The sequence below is a fragment of the Suncus etruscus genome, chromosome 3, assembly GCF_024139225.1.
Source record: "Suncus etruscus isolate mSunEtr1 chromosome 3, mSunEtr1.pri.cur, whole genome shotgun sequence".
Classification (NCBI taxonomy): domain Eukaryota; kingdom Metazoa; phylum Chordata; class Mammalia; order Eulipotyphla; family Soricidae; genus Suncus; species Suncus etruscus.
Window position 1 is genome coordinate 34329563 of NC_064850.1, and position 22130 is coordinate 34351692.

Consider the following 22130-nt stretch of genomic DNA (forward strand, 5'->3'; position numbering starts at 1 on the left):
ACCTAGGAAAAAATATTCTGTCCTGGTAGGAGAGCATCTATATTTCTGGGCTGATTGAGTTGAGCTTCTGAACCTAGTCTGTCCTGGCGACACCTTGTGCTTTCATACTCCAAGCAAGTAAAAGGAAAAGGCCGTGATTTCTTGCACACTGCGTGTCCACCCTCTCACCTGGTGTTTTGTCAACATATTGTCTAAACTGTCTTGTAAGGCCCTGTGCCTGGGAAAGTGCCTTCCTCTGTTTTGGAAAATGCCAAGTTATTCCTCTGTGACAGATAAATAATGATAATTAGAAGACAGCCTCACATTATTTGACAGCCAGATTGAAGGGAAAAGTGGTACTTTTTTTTTTTAATACGTACACAGTACCCTAGAATTTGGATCACATGTGGCATTCAAGGAATAAAAAAATCTATATTCCTGTTAGTGATGGAAGGCTCAAGCCACCTTTCCCATGAAGTCAGATACCACAGAACAGGCAGCACCTCGGGCATCTGATCTGGGTCCAGGCCAGAGTGGGACCCAGAGTCACAGCAGCAGTGTTTGTTTTCTTGACTGGGAAGCATCAGCCAGGAGCTAAGGAAGAGAAAGTGACTTTCCTCTTAAATCTCATAAAGCAGTGATCACACCACACACACACACACACACACACACACACACACACACACACACTTTTTAGAGTGGGTCTCTGAGCCAAAGAGACATGCATAGACTACACATTCTTCATTCAGTTCATACACACACACACACACCTCTTCTTTGTAGATAGGGTCTCTGAACCAAGAAGACATGCATTGAATACACATGACTGACATTCAATTCCTAGCACCACTTGGTTCCCTGAGCGTCACTTGGTATGATCTGGTATGGTCCAGGTACCTTGGTGTCCTTGACTCTGGCATAGAATCACCAGTCTGGGCCCCTGGAATTAATGACCACTACTTGGGAAACCTCCCTGGGAAATCAGAGGATCTTGGGCTGAGCACATGCACATTACCATGCAAGAATCCCATGCACCATGTGGTACCCCTAGCACTGAGCTTGGTGTAGCCTTAAAAGCAAAGCAAAAAATGAAAAAAGTTCTTAGTATGGAAAGTAAGGTGTTTGCCTTGAATGCAGCCAAGCACTCCATTTCTCCCTCTGAGCCCTGCCAGGAGTAAGCCATGAGCACTGCTGAGTATAGCCCAAAAACCAAAACTAACCGCCCCCCAAGAAGAGGGTCTCTAATACTCAGTTGCTTCCTTCTTGGCCTTTCATAATTGCTGCCTCTGAATTTATAGAAACTCCTCATTTCTGTGAACAGATGTAAGGCCATTTGATAAAGAAAGGAACGTGGGACCCAGAGTCACAACAGCAGTGTTTGTTTTCAACCTTGCCACATAATAACTGTGTGATCAAGGCCACTGACTCTGGCCTCCCCACACCAACCCTCCTATGAGAGATGGATGTAAGCACAGGGCAGAGAATTCCTGGAATGTACTTCAGGTGCTCCTGTCTTATAACCCGGCCAGGCGCTGCTCCAGATACCTCTTTCCCAATAAGGAAGCCCAGGCCCAGAAAGGTTGAGTAACTTACTTAGACTCACACTGCAAAAAGCTTGCATACAGGTCCGTGATGAAGATGGTTGAGGGGGGTGGGTGAAACCAGTGGGGTTAGAATGTACAAACGCCAAGTCCTACAGAAAAGTCCTGTGATGCAACCCATTCAGCATAGGGACTGGTTAACAGCACTGTGGCCTGCTTGGAAGTAGCTAAGAAAGTGTGGGTTAGAGGCCAAAGCTATAGAACAACGGGGAGGATGTTTATCTTGTATGTGGCCAACCCAGGTTCAATCCTTGGCTCTGCATATGATCCCCCACGCAGCACCAGTAGTGATTCGATGCAGAGCCAGGAGTAACCTTTGAGCACTATCAGGTGTGGCCTCCCCAAACAAACAAAACATAGCAACAACAACAAAAAGAAGTGGATTATTGGGTAGGGAAGAAGCTTGGGGACCTCACCTGGGGATCTCACTTGGCAGTTTTTGGGGTTCCACGCAGTACAAAGAACAGATGAAACACTAGCCATGCATGTGGCTGATTTGGTTGCAGTTTACTCATTATTGTCCCTGGAGAGCTCTTGGTCTCATGGCTCTGAGCCTGCCCATTCCCAGGCAATGTGTCCTATTTGTGGGATTTTTTTGCAGCTCCCCATCAGCTACAGCAATGAAGACTGTACAGTTCTACCATGGGCTGATCACCAGTGCCATGATGCCAAGAAATGAGCAGGCAAGACCAGGCTGAGTCCAGAACTGTGCTTCATCTCAGACTCACCTCTGTTTGATAGATGCAGATTCGAGTACATGAGCTCCAAGCAAAGAGACAGTCTCTGCCTTGACCCCTCCCTGGTGTAATCCCGGGATGAGTCTGGTTACACAGTACAAGCCACAGAGATCCATAGTTTCTGGCAACCATGCTCTAGTGCAGCTCTTCGCCATGACCTCCTTCTCTTTCTGAGTTTTCGCTTACCAGTACCCGAGGTGCATACTTGTACCTCTTGGGTGATGGTGATCTTCCCTCAATCTTTAAGCCAGAAAGGTAGTAAAGCAGGTAAAGCAGGTGCATGCCTTGCACCTATTTGGGATCCCAGGCACATGGTCTACTCAGCACCGCCAGGGGTCACTCCTGAGCACTGAGCCAGAAATAGACCCAGCACTTCTGGGTTGGGCCCAAACCCGCACTCCCCCCAAAAGTAATAATAAGGCAAAAATCACTAGTTTTACAAGACCCAGTTACAGTTGTCTATAGAGTTAGCAGGGATGGGTCCTTGACAACTCAACGTTGGTGCAACCCCAGCCCATCCCAAGATACATGCTCATTCAGTACTGACGAGAGAAACACTGGGTTCCAGGACACTTGGTTCACAGTTGGACCAGTGAGGAAACTGAGGTCTGAGGTGGGCCTGGTATCCTACTGGTGTCTTTCCCCACTCCCCCTCCTAGGACATCCTGGCTCTTTGTCCCCTCAGGGCTTGGGCTGGTATTGCCCCACCTCCAAGAGTGTCCTTTCCACGGTCACCTGATTAAACCCGACTCATCCAGTGATTAAGAACAATGTGACTGTTTGGGGGAGGCTTCTCCTCCCTCTAGCCCCCTTTGAACCCAGGCCTATATTCTCTCTTTTCCTCATCCTGTTCTCCCTTTATAGCACTTAGAACAGTAGTCATTTTCCCTTTTGTCTGCCTCCTTGTCTAATGTTTCTGCCCTCAACAGGGATAGTGGCATCTATGGTGACTCCTGCAGACGTAGCACTGGCCCCAGGAGAGGAGGGGCTTGCAGTTACATGTTGAATGAGTGGATGTAAAACCCCAGCCTTTTTCACAGTACAAAGTTCCAAAACAATATGGACAGTGTTGCTGGGCAAAATGAGTCAGAGGGAGAAGGGTTAGACATAGAGTGATTGCATTCATTTGTGCGATATTTAAAAAATGATAATATGGTTTTAATACCCAGTGACAATAGAGATGAGGGCCAGGAGGACCAGTCAATGGTAGAAAACTTGTCACAAAGAGTGGGGGGAGTGCAGTTAGGGCAGGAAGGGACCACTAGAACAATGAGAGTTAGAAATGATCACTCTGGACAAATGTAAAATAACCCCATGCACGGTATTTCAAATCCCAGGTGAATGACATGAAGAATTAATAAACCAAGCCAGTCAGGGGAGAATTGTGGAGTCAGTTGGCTTCTGGCCTTGTGGGTCCCACTCCACCTGCCAAGTCAAACTGAAAACCTCTTTATTACTAATCCAGAGTGGGAGGGTCCAGTGAGTGACAAAAGTACTACCTACATCTAGCTACAAGCTACTCTAGTCTAGGTAACATTTACATATCAAAGGAATAGGTGAAAAGGAAAGAGGAAGTTGGGGGAAACACCTTTGTTTTGCATAAAAGCAGGGAATGATCTAACAAACAAGAACTGGGTGCTGAAAGGGGATAAAGTGATAAGCATTATACTTCTTCATAGGTGATTTAAAGGAAAAAAGGGAAGAGAGAAAGAAGAAAAAAGTGCTAGAACAAAGGCTGGCACTGCTGTGGCTTAAATCGCCCAGATCATCCCACATCTCTGTCATCAGCCTCCCCTACAAAGCCTTGGCCTTTGTCCTTTGCCAGGGTTCCTCTGACACTGGCACTGCCTGACAGGATTGTGTGATGAGGAGTGGACAGAGGAATGGGGATTAGCTTTCAAATTAGGTGCTGGCTAGACAGCAGAGGGGCACAGAAATGAACTGAAGCCACACGTGACTAATCTCATCAACCTAGTAGAAACCAGACTAGGCACTTGGGAGGGGTCCCAAGTGGTAGAGCCAGGTAAGGAGTGGGTGTGGGTTGATCCCCAGTACCAGATGTGGTCCTCAGGACTCCTTCCTCAAAATAGCAAATTAAAATAAAACAAATACTTTATTATGAATTCTTGAGATAAACTTTCCACTTGAGTGGCTCTTTATGTTCCCATCACATTATATATCAGAACATTTGCGTGACCCCTGAAAGCAGCTGAGAGTCCTCATAAGACTGAGCAGGCTACCAAGAGTGCTATTGAAGATATCTGGAGGCGTTTAGATTCAGTATTTTGCCCACTTTTGCAGGTTACTTAGACATGGTGGGCACAGAGTGGTCTTCCTTCCCTCCCTCCCACTTTCTTCCCTCCCTCCCACTTCCCTCCCTCTCTCCCTCCATCTCTCTCTCCCTTTCCCTTCCCTTCTCTTCTTTCTCTTTCCCTTCTTTCCTTCCTTTTTTCTCTCTTCTCCTTCCCTCCTTCCTTCTATCTGTCCTTCCACAAACCTGACCCTCTGTTCCCAGAATTGGAAAGCTTCCAGCAGAGATTCATGTTGGGGAAGTCTTAAATGAATCCAACCCAGCCATCGGACTGTACCACATTGGTCATGAATGTCCTAACCTTTCTGTGAACCACAGAGAGATAATTACCTCTCGAGATGCCTGTTTTGGGAGTCAGGTGTCAACCTCCATTTCATTATGTGTCTGCAGGGCCTGGACAGCTTCAAAGTGAAACAGAAATTCTTCTCAGCGGGTCAGGACTCAGCTGCCTCATTTCCTGTGCCCTACGATCTGCCTCCAGAACAATACGGCTGCAAAGGTGAGACATTGCCCCCATCTTACAGTCTCTTGCACAGAGAAAGAAGACCTGGCCCCAGCATCTCAGTGGGAGCCTAGCTTGTGGAACATTTTGGAAACATAATTGTAGAGTTTCCTAGGCATCCCTGAGACATAGGAATCATAATTCTCAAACCAATTTATCTTGGAACTCCTCTGCACTATTAAGCTTATTTGATGGGTTTTTTGTTTGTTTGGTGTTTTGGTTTTGGTTTTTGAGTCACACCCGACAATGCTCAGGGGTTACTCCTGGCTCCAAGCTCAGAAATTGCTCCTGGCAGGCTTGGGGGATCATGTGGGTTGCCAGGATTCGAACCACCGTCCTACTGCATGCAAAGCAAATGCCTTACCTCCATGCTATCTCTCTGGCCCTTATTTGATGTGTTTTAAAATAAGTTATGACCCTTATATAATATGTATTTGGGAGTGGGGGCCACACCCATCCTGCTCCAGGCTTGCTCCTGGCAGTGCTTAGGGATCCTTATATGATGCTAGGGATCGAACCCAGGCCAGCCGTGTGCTGATCGTAATCCATGCACGATCTCCTCAGCACTCATGGCATTATCTTCTAGCTAGTTCCTTAAAGGAATCCACAACCTGGTGCTGTTGATGAATATTGCAAACCTTTTGTTTTTTTTAGGGTTTTTTTGGTTTTGGGGTTGGGACTACACTCAGCCATGCTCAGGGGCCACTCCTGGCTCTGCGCTCAGAAAGCACTCCTGGCAAGCTCGGGGGACCATATGGGATGTCGGGAATTGAGCACAGGTCAGCCACATGCAAGGCAAATGCCCTACATGATGTGTTATCACTCCAGCCCTATTTTACTAGCCAGGTCCAGGAAAGATTCTGCCAGTTTACAGCAGCTGTTCTGTTGTGAGTCCCTAGGACCTGGCGTGAGGAACTCGGAGTGACACATGGTGACTTGTTATTTAGAGAGAAAAATCAAGCCTTTCCACATCTACCACACCCTCAAAGGGAGGACCCACCCATTATACCAGTCAATGACAGTAGCCCAGGAATTTTCCCACTAGATACCCCAGTGTGTGGGTTCCAGTTAATAATTTTGGGAGGATGACTTGGGAGTCTGTCTGCCTCTATCATCCCCCCTCATTCCAGGCTCTTCTCCCAACCCTAATGTCTGTCTGTGGGGCGACTTTAGTGCACGTGCGCGCGCACACACACACACACACACACACACACACACACACACACACACACACGATGCAGAACCACAAAATACTTCTTTCTTTCCAGTGCCACAAGCTCCTGTCCTTGTAACCAGCAGATTCCCCAGTACAAAGCATTGTCTGATCCATGCAGCCAAGTTGGCATCCTCAAATCTCAGAGCAAGTGCTAAATCTGAACAGGAAACCTGGGACTTGGATTTGGGAAGCTTTAAAGGCATCTTCCACCAGTATCCTGGGTTTGTTTTTCTTTATTTGAAGAGGGGAGGGTCACAGCCAACATGACTCAAAGCTTACTCCTCCTGGCTCTGCTCTCAGGAATCACTCCTGGTAGGGCTCAGGGGACCATATGTGGTGCTAGGGATGCAATCGGGGCTGGTTGTTTGCAAGGCAAGCACCTTAGCTGCTGTTTTCACACTTCAGCCCAGTCTTCCAGAACCTTGATCCCTTAACCAGCAGTCTGGCCTTGGTCCCTACTTCGTACCTCCCACTTTCTTCTGTCCCCTGAACCTTCTTGGCTCTCAGACAAGTGTCCAGATAAGCTCTGGCATGAGGGGCCATAGGTTCTGTCCTCCCAGGCTATCAACTTTTTGTGTGTGGGGGGACAATCTTTATCTGTCCAGCCTCCTAGGACAGAATGTGGCCACCTTTCCTCCTCCATTCTGGTTTTGAGTCGTCCCTTTATCTTGGCTCCCTTGGTCTGTTCTTTGTGTTCCTTTTTTATCTTCATCTTGAACCTGCATGCAGAACAAGCATGCTGGGGGCAGACTGGCTGTGGGTGCCTTTGGGTCAGACTCTGGGGGTCTGGCCTTGGCCCTGTAACTTGCAGCACCATGGCTGGAATTCTGCTTCTCTCCTCTTCCGTCCAGATCAACAGAGGGCTGTGGAATCCAGACTAGCAGGAAGAGGAGAGCCTTTTATTTTTAAAACAAAACAAAACAAAACTGAAATCCCTTCAATTCCATAGAAATAGCATTCCTAGGAGCTTAACTTTGCAATAGGACCATTGCTTGGGCCAGAGAATGCTAAATCTTGTAGTTAACCAACTCGCAGAATGCTTCCCTGATTGGTAGAGTGTTCTGGATTTTAAGCATTTATTTCCTTTGAATGATGCCTCCAAGGGGCTGGAGCCTTGGGTTTTGGTCAGACCTCATTAGCCTCCTGTACCACCTAGTCGCCTTCAGTAGTGGCTCTAGCCTGTGATTTAGGCATCCGCCATTCCAGGGAGCATCTACCTTTAAGGGGTTCGGGAACTGGGGCCTGAGGGATGATCTAACTTCTGCCTCGCTTGTGAAATCTGGCTCCATGTTGTTTAAAATCAGGAGCCATGCACATGACTGAGCATTGAAGTCTACAGCTAGCACCAAGTTACAGTTCATCCTGAGACCTGAAAACTGTCCAGAAATAAGCCTGATTCTCCCTTGCTGCAGACATAACTTGTTTCTTTGTCCCAGTTCATACACAGAACCAGGCAGTGGGTACTGTCTTGATGCTCAGAAAGGAGTAGTGAAAGAGACAGTACTAACCTCGCCTCCTCAAGATGACTTCATTATAGCCAATCGCAGATTACCAATTGAAATTACAGTTTTCAAAGAAGATTTTGATAAAGCAAAACCACCAGCATTTAATGTTTGAATTAAACAAAATATTTTCATGAAGCCAGAGTGGATAGTTCAGCAAGTTGAACATTTGCCTTTTACGCAACCAACCTGGATTCAATCCCTGGCATCCCATATGGTCTCTGAGCATTGTCAGGAGTAATTCCTAAATGTAGAACTATGAGTAACCTCTGAGCATTGCCAGTGTGGCCCAAAATCAAACAAAAAAGAAACAATTTTTTAAAAAACTTTTATTTCCAGATATCCCACTTCCTGTCAACACAAAGAGAGAGTGAAATAAATATGTGATGTTTTCTGGGTTCCAAACCAAGTTTAACCTTTCATATTATATTATCTGCTATGCTATTGATATTGGATAAATTAGTTACATGTTACCTCAAACTTTGCCAAGTCACAGTTATATTCTGTTGTTTCCTTTTCCATTTTCTAATAATACAGGTGGAATATGTATAATATTGCTTTTCATTAATATTTTTTCTAACTGAGTGTTTTTTTAACTTAGACCTGCCAGTTTCAGATAAACTCCCCAAATATTATGTCAGTATGTCATGACATTTGCATAAACCTTCACTTCCTCCCTCCCCTGTTCTCTGTCCTATTAACTTTTTTTTCTGACCCATTTGTGAGTAAATTGCAAACTTTTTGTTTGTTTGTTTTTTTGTTTTGTTTTGTTTTGGGGCCACACCCAGCGTTGCTCAGGGGTTACTCCTGGCTGTCTGCTCAGAAATAGCTCCTGGCAGGCACGGGGGACCATATGGGACACCAGGATTCGAACCAACCACCTTTGGTCCTGGATCGGCTGCTTGCAAGGCAAACACCGCTGTGCTATCTCTCCAGGCCCGTAAATTACAAACTTAATTTGTTCTTATCCATAAAATACTCCAATACCATATTTCCTGAAAATAGACTCTCTTACTCTCCTATTAGAATAGAAATAATTCAGTCCTATCATCTGCAGAATTTTTCCAATTTTGGAGGTTGCCTTTAGTGCTAAAGAGAAGTTTCAGATGGCATATATTATGGTCTCCCTGTGTCTTTAGTCATCAGTATAATTAATATATTTTTATTTCCTAGTGAAGCATATGTATTTTAAATTTTTTCTTTAAATACTTTGGTTTACAGATTTGCTCATAATACAATTATTTCTGACACTCTGTTCCAGCACCAATCCCACCAACAGTGTTACATTCCCTCCACCTTTGTAATAGTTTTCCCCTTGGCATGTACAAATGATTTACTTAATATTGCTTGGTACAACTTGGTAATGGAATCAGGAAAAACTTCATTAAAAGAAAATTTATGAAAATTGTCCTATCTTGCAATGGGGCTGTTATGTATGTCATTGTCTGAAAGTTTACTACGTTGTTTATGGCTAGTTGAGAATTCTATTCGTTTTTGGTTTTGAGCTTATATGACTTCTGTGATAATTTACATTTCATTTGGTATATTCCTACTGGAAAGTCGGTATTAAAAATTTTGGGGGTGGTCTGGAGCCATAGCACAGCAGAAAGGTGTTTTTGCCTTGCACGCAGCCAACCCCAGACAAACCATGGTTTGATTCCCGGCATCCCATATGGTCCCCTAAGCCTGCCAGGAGTAATTTCTGAGCACAGAGTCAGGAGTAACCCTTGAGCACCACCGGGTATGACCCCAAAAACTCAAAAAAATATTATGGGAGTGTCATGGGTTCAGAACTTTGAGGATCTGGGGAGGTAGGCCATCAGCTCATATGGTAACAGTGGTAATTCATGGGCTGCTGGAAGTACAGACTTGGGAGAAGGGGCATTCCTGGCTCCAAACAGTCCCTGGAGATGTCAGTCACAAAACCAGCCTACCTGGAGTTTTGGGCAGCTAGGAGTCTCTGCAGAGATGAGTGGAAAAGAGGTGAAGCTGAACCATTGGCCTGGCAGCAGTTGTAGGATAGGTCTGTGTGCTGTTGCCACGGCTTCAGTAGGGTGGAGGACTTGCCTTGTCCCCCTTGGGATTAGTTGTGAGGCTGGTGTGTCCATGAGTTCTTTCTTCTAGTTGGGCCTCTGTTTTCAAGAATTATATGAGTCTATGGCAGTGGCCACTTGCACAGACGTGGCAGTTGGCTCAGACCTACAGATTTTGTTTTAAGATACCTGCCCGTGGTTGAGCGCTTACCAGTTGTTTCATAGACCCAGGGGTACTTTTGACACCAAGTTCATACACTGTTTATTTATAATTAAATTCAGACTATGAACTTCCACATACTAACTCCACAAACTCCACCAGGAATGGGATGTTGGTTGCATCTTATCTGGTTTTGTTTTTTTTTTTTTTTTACATCACACACAGCAGTGTTCAGGGCTCATTCCTGGTTCTGAGATCAAGAATCATCTCCTTGTGGCTTTGGGGTACCCTATAATACTGGGTCAGCTGCATTTAGGACCAGTTCCTTAATCCTTATTCCCATTTCCCATCATGCACTTCTGAGATGTCACATGATTTTAATAAGCCTGGTTGTTGGTGACATTGACTTTTGAAGAACTGTGTGGTATCTGCTTGTGCACACACAGTATAGTTCAGCACATATGTAGTGTATATAAACTTTTTTTTTTTTTTGATTTTTTGGGCCACACCCGGCGTTGCTCAGGGGTTACTCCTGGCTGTCTCTCAGAAATCGCTCCTGGCAGGCACGGGGGACCATATGGGACATCGGGATTCGAACCAACCACCTTTGGTCCTGGATCTGCTGCTTGCAAGGCAAACACCACTGTGCTAGCTCTCCGGGCCCGTAGATAAACTTCTAATATGCATTACATTAAAATCATTGGTTCCCAAATGGATTTACCATTCTTCCACCACCACCACCATATTCACTTAAAATGATTTCTTGGGGCCGGAGAGATAGCAAGGAAGTAAGGCTTTTGCCTTGCATGCAGGACGGTGGTTCGAGTCCCAGCATTTCATATGGTCCCCTGAGCCTGCCAGGAGCGATTTCTGAGCGTAGAGCCAGGAGTAACCCCTGAGTGTTGCCGGGTGTGACCCAAAAATCAAAAAATAAAATAAAATAAAAGTATTTCTTGTATTTTGATCATATGGTGATAAACTTTAGTCTAGACCATCAGCATTATCACCATGTAGTAGAGGCCAGATTCTTGAAGTATTTTTGTGAAGGAAACAAACATAATTATTTTTTTCTGATCCAAAGAAAATGTGAAAAAAAGGGGCTGGAGAGATGGCATGGAGGTAAGGTGGTTGCCTTGCATGCAGAAGGACAGTGGTTCGAATCCCAGCATCCCATATGGTCCCCCAAGCCTGCCAGGAGCGATTTCTGAGCATAGAGCCAGGAGTAGCTCCTAAGCACTGCTGGTGTGAATCAAAAACCAAACAAAAAAAAAAAAAAAAGAAAGAATATGCGAGAAAAGGCTTAGGGAGGGGGTCTGGACTTTGATCCCTGGCACCATGTAACTCTCCAAGTTCTCAGCCCTGTCTAGCCAACCCTCGTACCAGTGGGGGTGGCCCTGGACACATACCCTATAATAATAATTGGGGGGAGGGACTGTAGAGTTGCACAGCAAGGAGGGCATTTTCCTTGCATGTGCCCTTCCTAGGTTTGCTCCCCGCATCCCATGGTCCCCTGAGTGTGCCAGGTATAATTTCTGAGCACAAAACCAGGAGTAACCCTGAAGTTCTTCAAGTGTGACCCCCAAAAAACATAATAATAATCGGGGGGGTGTCCCTTTAAATGCAGATAAATCTCCTAATAGATACTCCAGGTAACTTACTTCGAAACAGTTGCAGAACTGTTATAAGAACCCCTCAGCTGGATCTGTGATGGTGGCTGTTTTCTTTTGGAATTTTCTCCTGGATGCTGGCTGGATTTCCAGAACAATTTCACTGGAAGGACTGTTTACTGGACTAGTGATTTCTGCTATAAGGTCCCTGGCTTCCCTGTCCCATCAGTTCCCTATTAAAGTCTGTCTGAGAAAAACCCCTGTCCAGCCAGAGTCAGTTTCAGGCTAGAAGGCAGTTCTTGATGCAGTTCTTGACAGAGGGGATAGAAAAATACAAGAGATGGAGGTCAGTTTCATTTTCATTTTTAAGGATTCACTTTTAAAAAAATGTTACAAGCAAAGGTACTTTAGACAGGATCTTGAGCATTTTCTTGAAACCAAATCTTTATAGATTTGATTGTAGAAAGGTTAAATTTAAACTGACAGGAGTAAACTTACAACTGTTTATAAAAATTGCTTTGTCTTTCAAAGGAATTCTAGAACTATCCACAGTAATGAAGGGTAAATTATCCTTTACCTTGAAATCAATAAGAGCTCGTATTTGGGAGGTTTGTCATATTTTTTTCCCTCAAACTTCATTCTGTTCTGCCATAGAGACAGGAAGTAGAGAGGCCTCCGTGGGGTGGGGTTGCAGATGAATGGCAGATATCAGGGGCCTTACACGTAACTGCCTTTCTCTAAGACAGATGTCCCAGTGTCAAGCACTGGGCTTCTTTCCCTGGAATTGTATGCTGGCACACCTGAAATATCTTACATTCCTTGATGTCAGAGAAAACTAACATGGCAGTGAAATCTTTAGACAGAAGCATGCTTGTTTTCTCTGTTTCTCTCTGTCTCTCTGTCTCTCTCTGTCTCTCTCTCTGTCTCTCTGCCTGTCTGTCTCTCTCTCATTGTGATACTCAGATATCAAGCCCATCTAGAGGGAAGACAGTGGGAAATATCAGCCACACTTAGCAATTAGGACCAAGTTCTTGGGCCTCCAGGGCAGCCCCTACTCTCAGGTTAGGTGGGGATGGAGCAGGAGATCGAAGAGGCTCAGAGTCCACGACCCAAGAATGGCTGCAGAAAAACGCTGAGATAAAACACTATCCGATCCCATGGGTGGAAGCCTCACAGTGAGGGTGTTGTCTCATCATCCTCCCCCATCCCACCTCGCTGACACCCCTGTGCTCATCACTCCCCTGCCTTAAACCCCCTTCCATCATGTTCCAGAAGAAAACATAGCTCTGGTCCCCTTGGGTCTCAGACTCTTGTTGTGTTGGGTCATCTTGTAAATGTGGGAGAGGGATGCCCTGACAGGCTTCTCCCAGACCAACTAACCAGCTCTTTGGGGGCACCTCATTAGAGACCTTGGACTCACAGGGTCCAGTCAAGGGTTCCAAGAAGGGCACCCCTTCTTGTCTGCCTGGAGACTAGGGTGAGAGGGCACCTTCCAAGTTGGTGTGCACTGGCCCCTTCTCTGTGAAGCACCTCGTGAAGATCCTGGCATCTCCCCAACATACAGCAGAGGTTCAAAGCCATGTCATGCTCCCTCTGCCTTAGAGACTGTTTAGAACAGGCCTTGATCCCAGCAGCCATCAGTAGAGCTAGTTTCCAGTGGGTGGAGTCATAGACCTGGCCCTTTTGCTGCTCAGCCTTTGGGAGGTGGTCACCTTTTGGTGTCAGTGCACTCAGGTCATGCATGACCAGCAGCTGCAGGCACCATGGAAAATGCAGCTCTTTGCGATAGGTTCCTTTCAGTCTCTGCATAGCCCAAATGGCTTTGAGGGGGTAAATTCAGGGTGTTCTTTATCTGCCAAAGTTAGCAGCCACAAGTCTTGTATTGAATAATCTCTGCACCATTAAGATAGCCAGAATCTGGGTGTCCTTTTTGCTGGGGTGAAACAGCCAAGGTTACCCCGCTGAGCGTTTGCAGGAAAAAGGCAGATAGAGAGGGACCAGCCGCAGGCTTCTTCCACCTGAGGAGTGCTACCCTCCTGAGGCAGGTGTGCAGTTGAAGGGTACTTCTCCACCAAACCCTGGTGTTGCATGAAACAAGCAGGAATGAGCCACGATGACTTCCTGCTTTCAGCCTTCTCAAGGCCAGAGGGAGAGTTCAGGCTTGATAACTTGTTACCATCCTTGGCATTCTTGCCCTGTGGCTACTGCACTTGTGGCTTTCTCACTGACTTCACTAACACTCTCCATTGACTTTCCTATATCTGGAAAGAGTGGCAGATCCCCAGGGCAGCTCTCCAGTGTGTGCAAGAGTACTGCGCCACTGCCTCCCCTGAGATCGGAGCAGACCCACTACAAGCATCTCTCTGCACTCAGCCCAGCAGGATCTCGACGTGCTCCAAATAAAGGAGGGTATTAGCCCGGGAATTGCGTTGTTTGAATCCTGCAGTCCTGCCTTTATACCCTCCCATAGTCTGGGGATTATTTGGCATTTGTGTGATGCAAGCAGCTGAATATAAGTGATGGTTCTTTTTTTCTGAAATCTGGATTTCCTGGAGAGAGGCATTTGCATTTATGGCATCCCAAGCATGTGGCAGGGCCCTAGGCTTACACACTGTTCCCTTACTTACATGCTGTCAGCCGTGAGGTCATTCATGCCTGTATGGTATTACAGAACCACACGCTGCCATGTCCCTTCCATACTGGATGTCTGGGTGACTGCTCATTCCACCTCAGTGATGCAGACCACCCACAGGAGAAGGAGCCCACTGTCATGACCACTAAGGATTGTATCTTCTTAGAATGGAAATATCTGCCCTCTGTCCTTCTGGCACGGCACAGGTTTGATTGCAGGATCAGGAGACAGGCCAGAGTGATAGCACAACAGGTCTGGTGCTTACCTTGCACACAGCCTACCTGGGTTCTAGCCCTGGCAGCCCTGGCCCTGCCATGAGTGATGCCTGAACACAGATATGAGTAAGTCCTGAGCACTACCAGGTATGGCCCCATTAAAGGAGCTGTCTTGGAGGAACAGGGTCCAAGCAGGCAGAAAGCACCCCAGATACCTGTACACCTGCTTCCCCACACACCCCTCATCCCATTTCCTGGGCTTTGACACACATACTCAAGCCACTTCGGCAACACCAGCTCACACACAGAAGACTTGGGCCTTTGCAGTGAGGTTTCATTTCACCATCCAGTCCAAGAAAGCTTCATGTGTGTCTGTGCTATGCTTCCCCCGCAGATCGCCCATGGATTTGGAACATTCCTTACGTGAAGGCTCCAGATACTCACGGAAACATGTGGGTTCCCTCCTGAGGACTGCAGAGCACCCGAAAGTGTTCCCCCAGCCTCCCAACACTGAACCACCAGCAGCCAGCATTCCTGCTCGAGGAAGGGTCAGCTGAACTCCACAAAACTTGCCAAGGCCCATCCTTTGATCATGGTCATTGCACATTAAACTGACCTTGTCATAGTTCTTGCTTTCTTTAAACAAAAACAACCCCCAAAAATTATTTTTTAAATTCACTGTCCTATTAAAGTTCATGCTGGAAAAAGATGCAGGAGTACAACTGTCTGCCAGGCGAAGTTGGTGGCAGATTCTGTTCTGAGTTGTGCACCTATCCATTGTATCCAAACACTCACCACCCCACCCTAGCATACAGGCACATCTCAGAGACCTTGAACTGCAGATGTTCAGGTATCTACCTTTGACACAAGTCCCACAGCCTTCGGCCTCGGCTTCTCTGTTTCCTGTTTTCTGAAACCAAGCCTGGGGTACCACCCCACCCGATGACCAGGGAGACAGTTCACAGAATCATGCCTGTGTCTAAAAGAGGCACTGAGCTGACATGAGCACGTCAGAGAGAACAGGGGGACCTACAAAGGTGGAGGATATGACATTGGCTGAAGTCAACAGTTGAGAGCACAGAAATGGCATTTTCCCCCTCGTCTTTAAAAAAAAAAAAAACTGGCAGAATTACCCAGCATGCTCCCCAAAAAGCTTCTCAGCTCATTCCTGTTAATCGTGAGGTAAGTGCCCCAATATCCTCAGGTTCCCACACAAAAAACTTCATTTCTACTTTGTCTATCAGAAGCTGTCTGCAGCCTCATTTGCTCCTCACATCCCAGAATACCCAGTGAGGATATAGCTCTCTACCCATGGGCAGCCTCCTGCCTAATGACCTACCCTCCAGAGATAAGAGGCCTCCTCTGAAGAGTGCTGGAGGCCCACATTTGATCCCTAGCACAAAGCCAGAAGTAGCCCCTTAGAACTGCAGTGAGACCCCAAAATGACAGAAATGTTGGAGATGTTGGGGGAAGTGCACTATCAGCCCTGACACAGGACTGTGAAGAAGCCAACACTGCCATTTTTCCAAAAGACCATGACCTCCCCTTCCTGCACCTTTTTTGTTTGTTTGTTTTTTACTTTTTTGGGTCACACCAGCAGCGCTCAGGGGTTACTCCTGGCTCTACACTCAGAAATCACTCCTGAAATTATTCACCCAACACCTATCAGATAAAGGACTAATATCCAAGATATACAAGGTACTGACAGAACTTTACAAGAAAAAAACAAAACATCTAACACCATCAAAATGGGGAGAAGAAATGAACAGACACTTTGTAGAAGAAGAAATGCAAATGGCAAAAAGACACATGAAAAGATGCTCCACATCACTAATTGTCAGATGCAAATCAAAACAACTATGAGGTACCATCTCACGCCACTGCTGGTGGGAATGCCATCTAGTCCAACCTTTATGGAAAGCGATATGGAGATTCCTCCAAAAACTGGAAATTGAGCTCCCATACGATCCAGCTATACCACTCCTAGGAATATACCCTAAGAACACAAAAATACAATACAAAAATCCTTTCCTTACACCTATATTCATGCAGCACTTTTTATCATAGCAAGACTCTGGAAACAACCAAAATACCCTTCAAGAGATTTTTTTTTTTTTTTGGTTTTTGGTTTTTGGGCCACACCCAGTGATGCTCAGGGTTACTCCTGGCTGTGCGCTCAGAAGTCACTCCTGGCTTGGGGGACCATATGGGACGCTGGGGGATCAAACCGCAATCCGTCCTAGGCTAGCGCTGGCAAGGCAGATACCTTAATTCTAGCGCCACCACGCTGGCCCCGCCCTTCAACAGATGAATGGCTAAAGAAACTGTGGTACGTATACACAATGGAATATTATGCAGCCATCAGGAGAGATGAAGTCATGAAATTTTCTTATACATGGATGTACATGGAATCTATTATGCTGAGTGAAATAAGTCAAAGAGAGAAAGATGCAGAATGGTCTCACTCATCTATGGGTTTTAAGAAAAATGAAAGACACTCTTGCAATAATTTTCAGAGACACAAGAGAGGAGAGCTGGAAGATGCAGCTCACGACATGAAGCTCACCACATAGTGATGAGTGCTGTTAGAGAAATAACTACATCGAGAACTATCCTAACAATGTGAATGAATGAGGGAATTAGAAAGCCTGTCTTAAGTATAGGTGTGGGTGGGGCGAGGTGGTGTGAGGGATATTTGGGACATTGGTGGTGGGGATGTTGCACTAGTGAAGTGGGAGTATTTTTTACATGGCTGAAATCATACAATTGCTATCATACTTGTAATCACGGTGTTTAAATAAAGATAAAAAAAAAAAAAAGAAATCGCTCCTGGCAGGCTCGTTGGACCATATGAGATGCCGGGATTCAAACTGCCATCCTTCTGCATGCAAGGCAAACGCCTTTACATTCATGCTATCTCTCCAGCCCCCTTCCTGCACCTTTTGTGAAATGGAGGGAGCAGTGGGTACCCCCAGAATCTTGGGGCCAGGTTAGAAAGGTTTTTTTTTTTTTTTTTTTTTTTTTTGAACACAGCCTGTGGTAAGAATTGGGAGGCCTTATTTTATCTTTTATTTATTTTTTTTTCTTCAGGGCAAACTAAAGTTGTTTTTTTTTTTTTTAAGTAAGAATTCATTTAAAGGACAAAATTGATTAACCTAATAAGGTAAACTAACATAATATAGTGACATAACATAACATATAATATAATTAATATAATAATAATACATGTAAGTCAAAGAAAGTTTCTGACTAAAAACACAATTTTTTTTTCCATAATGGCTTACATATCCCTCACTGTAGTATTTTGGGTACATATTCACATTAAATCAGGGGAATACCCATCACCTAATATGTCCTCTTCTCAATCAAAAATCAAATATACTGAAAATAGGCAGAGTCCTGTCTAGAGGCTTCCAACCTCAGTTTGAGAGAGGATGTGAAAAAAGTAATTAAAATACCACAACAATACACACACACACACAAAAAAAAAATATCGAATTAAATAACCGATAAGCACCACAACAATAAAGACAGGCACCACACAATAATCTCGGTTCTGAAATCAAATCATACTCAAGTGCAAAAAAGAAAGAGAAAGACAAAACAAAATAAAATAAAATAATATTGGAGACATCAACCGTAATCTCCACACCAAAATAAAGACGTCAAAAAAATAGATCATTTATTCTCCTCTTGCTGCTTTCGTGGTATGTGGAAGACTTCTACTTTATCTTGGATGGTAAAATCAGACCTGTTTCTAGAGATCTTGGTGGCTGTGCAGATCAGGGAATGGAGTTTATGGAGTCTTTCTTTGTGGTTCTAGCAGTTATGCTTCTTCAATGTCCTTTTTTTGTTTTTTATGTATTCTAGGTGTTTCAGAATAGTGCTACCATTCTGTGTTTTTCTTTTGTCTTCTGACTTACAACCTTTGTTGGAGAGGATGTGGTATGAAAGGAACTCTCATTCATTGCTGGTGGGAATGCCCCTTGGTCCAACATCTATGGAGAAAAGTCTGGAGAGTGCTCAAAGAACTCAGAATTGAGCTGCCATTTGACCCAGCAATTGCTCTCCTAGGCATATATCCCCAAGATGGAAGGACATTCATTCCAAAATACATATGCACCCCACTATTTATTGCAGCACTCAGTATAATAGCCAAATCTTGGAACCAACCTCGATGTCCAACAACAGATGAATGGATCATTAAGATGTGGTACATATATACAATGGAATATTACATGGCAGTTAGAAATGATACAATCACAGACTTTGCAGCAACGTGGATGGACCTAGATCATGTTATGTTAGAAAGGTTTTTAAGTGGAGTTTTGATTATGTTCTTGATGATGGCAACCTGTTTTTTCTCTGTTTGACCAGAACCCACATCCATGTTTGTTGCTTGGGAGGGAGGAGCACCCATCTTTTCACATAGCAAAATCGAGAGCCCACAGTATCCTGAGCTGGCACCTGTGTCGGCCTCCCGCTGGACAACAGCCACACAGACCCCAGAAAGCAACTGAATTGAGCTATGTCTCCCTGAATTCTTGGATAGAAATTCCTGGGATCCTTAATAGAAACTGTGGCATGACTTTTCAAAAGCAGAATGCCCTATGAGTCCCACGCCAAGTGCTTAAAATAAGAGTGTTGGCTCGGATTTTAGCGCGTGCACACACACACCCCCGCATGGAATTAAACATTCACTTTCTAGGGAAATGCCATCTTACATTATTAGAGTTATTATGAGACTATTTTTGGAACATCGAGATGTTTATTTCATTCAGACTTCGGCACATTAGGGTGTTTTTATTCCACCCCTCCTCTTCACTCAGAGAAATAGATCTCCATGATTAGAAATAGAACTCAGTGAACTGAGCACACTTGCAAGAGGCCCAAGGTTGACCCCCAATAGCACATGGTCCAGGAGTGAGTCCCTCTTTCAAGCACAGAACCAGAGTTAGTCTCAGCATTGCATGGGTGACCAAAAAATCAAAAAGAACAAAAGAATTAGAGCTACAGCCTTTAAAAAAAATGTTAAGCAGGGGCCGGTGAGGTGGCACTAGAGGTAAGATGTCTGCCTTGCAAGCGCTAGCCAAGGAAGGACCTTGGTTTGATCCCCCGGCGTCCCATATAGTCCCCCCAAGCCAGGGGCAATTTCTGAGTGCTTAGCCAGGAGTGACCCCTGAGCATCAAATGGGTGTGGCCCGAAAAACCAAAAAAATAAAAAAATGTTAAGCAAATTTCAAACTTTAGAGTACTTGCTTTTAATCAATGGATCCCTCCCAGTAAAAAGATCAGATAGTCATTATCTACACTTATAAAACAGCATTGTTTTGATGATGGAATTATAGGTATTATTGCTGCTCTTGGGGGCCATATCCCCCAAGGTATTCAGGACTTACTCTTGGCTGTGTGCTCAAGGGAACAGGAATGTCTGACAGTAAAGTGAACCAGGATGAATGATATTAATTGCAATGACAGTGTGATTGAAAAAAAATCAGGGCAGAAAATGAATGATTGGCAGAAGTTCAAAATTAAACATATAGAATCAAATCTACAGTTCTATAACTGATATTACAACAGCATGTGTTAGATCCCCAAATAAAAATTTCCAGAAGATTTTCTAAGTCTAGGAGTCCACTTCCTCGAACAAATGAGCATCCCAAACCAAACTGCACCTAGTGTATTGCTGTCAGCCAGTCAGTTGCTGTAAGTGGTCCCATGCTATTACAGGCGCTGAGGAACAGGAGTCATTCACATGTTGAAGGACTCAGCAGCTTGCACAAGCAGGAGCCTTAGGAAGTGAATGAGCAGCCCCAAATCCAGTCAGTTGTGCACTAAGGAATGACATGGCCAGACAAGTACTTCTCTGCCTGTCTCATACATGTTCATTTCATCATACTTCAACCAAAGATGCATTGATAGGCCCCATTTTACAGATGGGGAGGCTGAGTCCCCATCTAACAGCAGGTACATAGCAGAACTGGGATTGGAACTTAGTGGAACAGCTGAAGAACCAGGTGTGCTTCTGTCCACATCATAGCAGACTAGTGCCAAAATGGAACTACGCAACAGCAACTGCAGCATACATGGGCAGGATTACTCTATGGGTCCTTAGTGCTGGTGCCAGGGAAGGAAGTAGGGTCCAACAGGAAGCACAGAGAGCTGGAAAATGCCAGGCATTTTCTCTCCTCAAGTTCCCCTACTGAAGCCCACAAGCAAAGTGATCAATGGGGAAAAGAGAGGTGTGCAAGAAATGGGGTGCTTGGATTTGATGGAACAAGGCAATGGGGTGAGCAGGGGAACTAAGGCTTTCAGTTCTGGGTGGGATGGACTGTAATCGTGAGTCCCAAATCCAAGCACGTCTGACTCAGCAAAATCCAGCTATTCCCTCTTTAGTTCCAAGCTGGTCTCCAGGCAGCACCTTCCCTGCAGAACCCAGTGCCTGTGTCCATCCCTGAAGCTGCCCACTGACCAGTGTCCATTCCTACTGTTTCCACTAACCAGTGATCATCCCTGCAGCTGCCTGCTGACCAGTGTGCATGGACGGATGAGACACTTGGCCTTGTTCCCTTCAAGGAAGGAAGAGAGGGAGAGAAGCTTGCTGTCCTTGTTTTGATAACAAATTTACAGATATAAGAAGTTTTGTGTAAGTGTAACACAATTAATGACAAAGCCTGCTTTACTAAAGACCAGATTTAGAGAGAAAATTTTAGAAAGCAAACGAGATTGAACATCAATTCTGATGACTTCATCTCCCACTGTAGACGCTACAGCTAAAAAGAGTCAACTCTGTAATCTATAGCCAGAGGAGATGTCCCCCCCCAAATAGTACAGACTTCTATTCTAAGGAATACTGAAAGGAAAGTAGATCAGAAAGGAAGATGAGTATTCAGGAAGGAAGGGAAGCCACTGGAAATAAGGAAGGTCAGGAAAAGTAGGAAGACTACTTTTTTTCTTCTCTCAACTATAAGGTAATGTTCAACAATGAAAAACTGTTTCACGGGATTTGAGCATAGGAAGAGGTAATCTGGGTGACACTCAAGGATAGCAGATGTTGGGGAGAAAGCAGGAAAGGAAGTGACACAGTCGTCTGATTTCTATGTTTTAGGCAAATTCATGCAAGGTTAATTCTTAGAGTGCTGTAAAATATTAATGCCAAAAAATAGTAAAATATTGCACAGAGAATGAAAAAGTCAGTAAATAAAGTTGAATTCAAGAAAAATATTCAATCCAGAGAAGGGAGAGGAAAAGAGGAACCAGTAGACTAAGGTTAAGGCACTTGCTTTGCATGTTGCTCCATGTTGCTGAACTTGGTTCTATCCCCAGCACTGTAGCTGGCCTCCTAAGCCCAATAGGAGTAATCCCTGAGCACAGAGCTAGGAGTAATCCCTGAACATTGCCAATTGTGTCTCAAAATCCATGAAATTTAAAATATGCCATCAATTACATTGACCTAATTGAGCTTTATAGAACACCCCAAAACTGCACAATGCATACTCTTTTCAAATGTATATTGTATATTCACTAAGATAGAAAATTTTAAAAATGGTTCACTGATCACCTTAAAATGTTAGAAATAATTTTCAGGCCCGATCCAATCATCTGAATTGAAACCTGGGTATAGCCAAGATACCA

General features: G+C 44.8%; 1 protein-coding gene across 1 annotated transcript in view; it reads left to right on the plus strand.

Annotated features, from left to right (window-relative positions):
• The window catches only part of TDP1 (tyrosyl-DNA phosphodiesterase 1), a 75352-nt gene extending 60205 nt beyond the window's left edge, over positions 1-15147 (plus strand). Inside the window, exons 15-16 of the mRNA XM_049769814.1 lie at positions 5019-5127; positions 14890-15147. Coding sequence (XP_049625771.1) covers positions 5019-5127; positions 14890-14963 — 183 coding nt within the window. The 3' untranslated portion in view covers positions 14964-15147. The remainder of the gene's footprint in view (positions 1-5018; positions 5128-14889) is intronic.
• The last annotated feature ends 6983 nt before the right edge of the window (positions 15148-22130 follow it).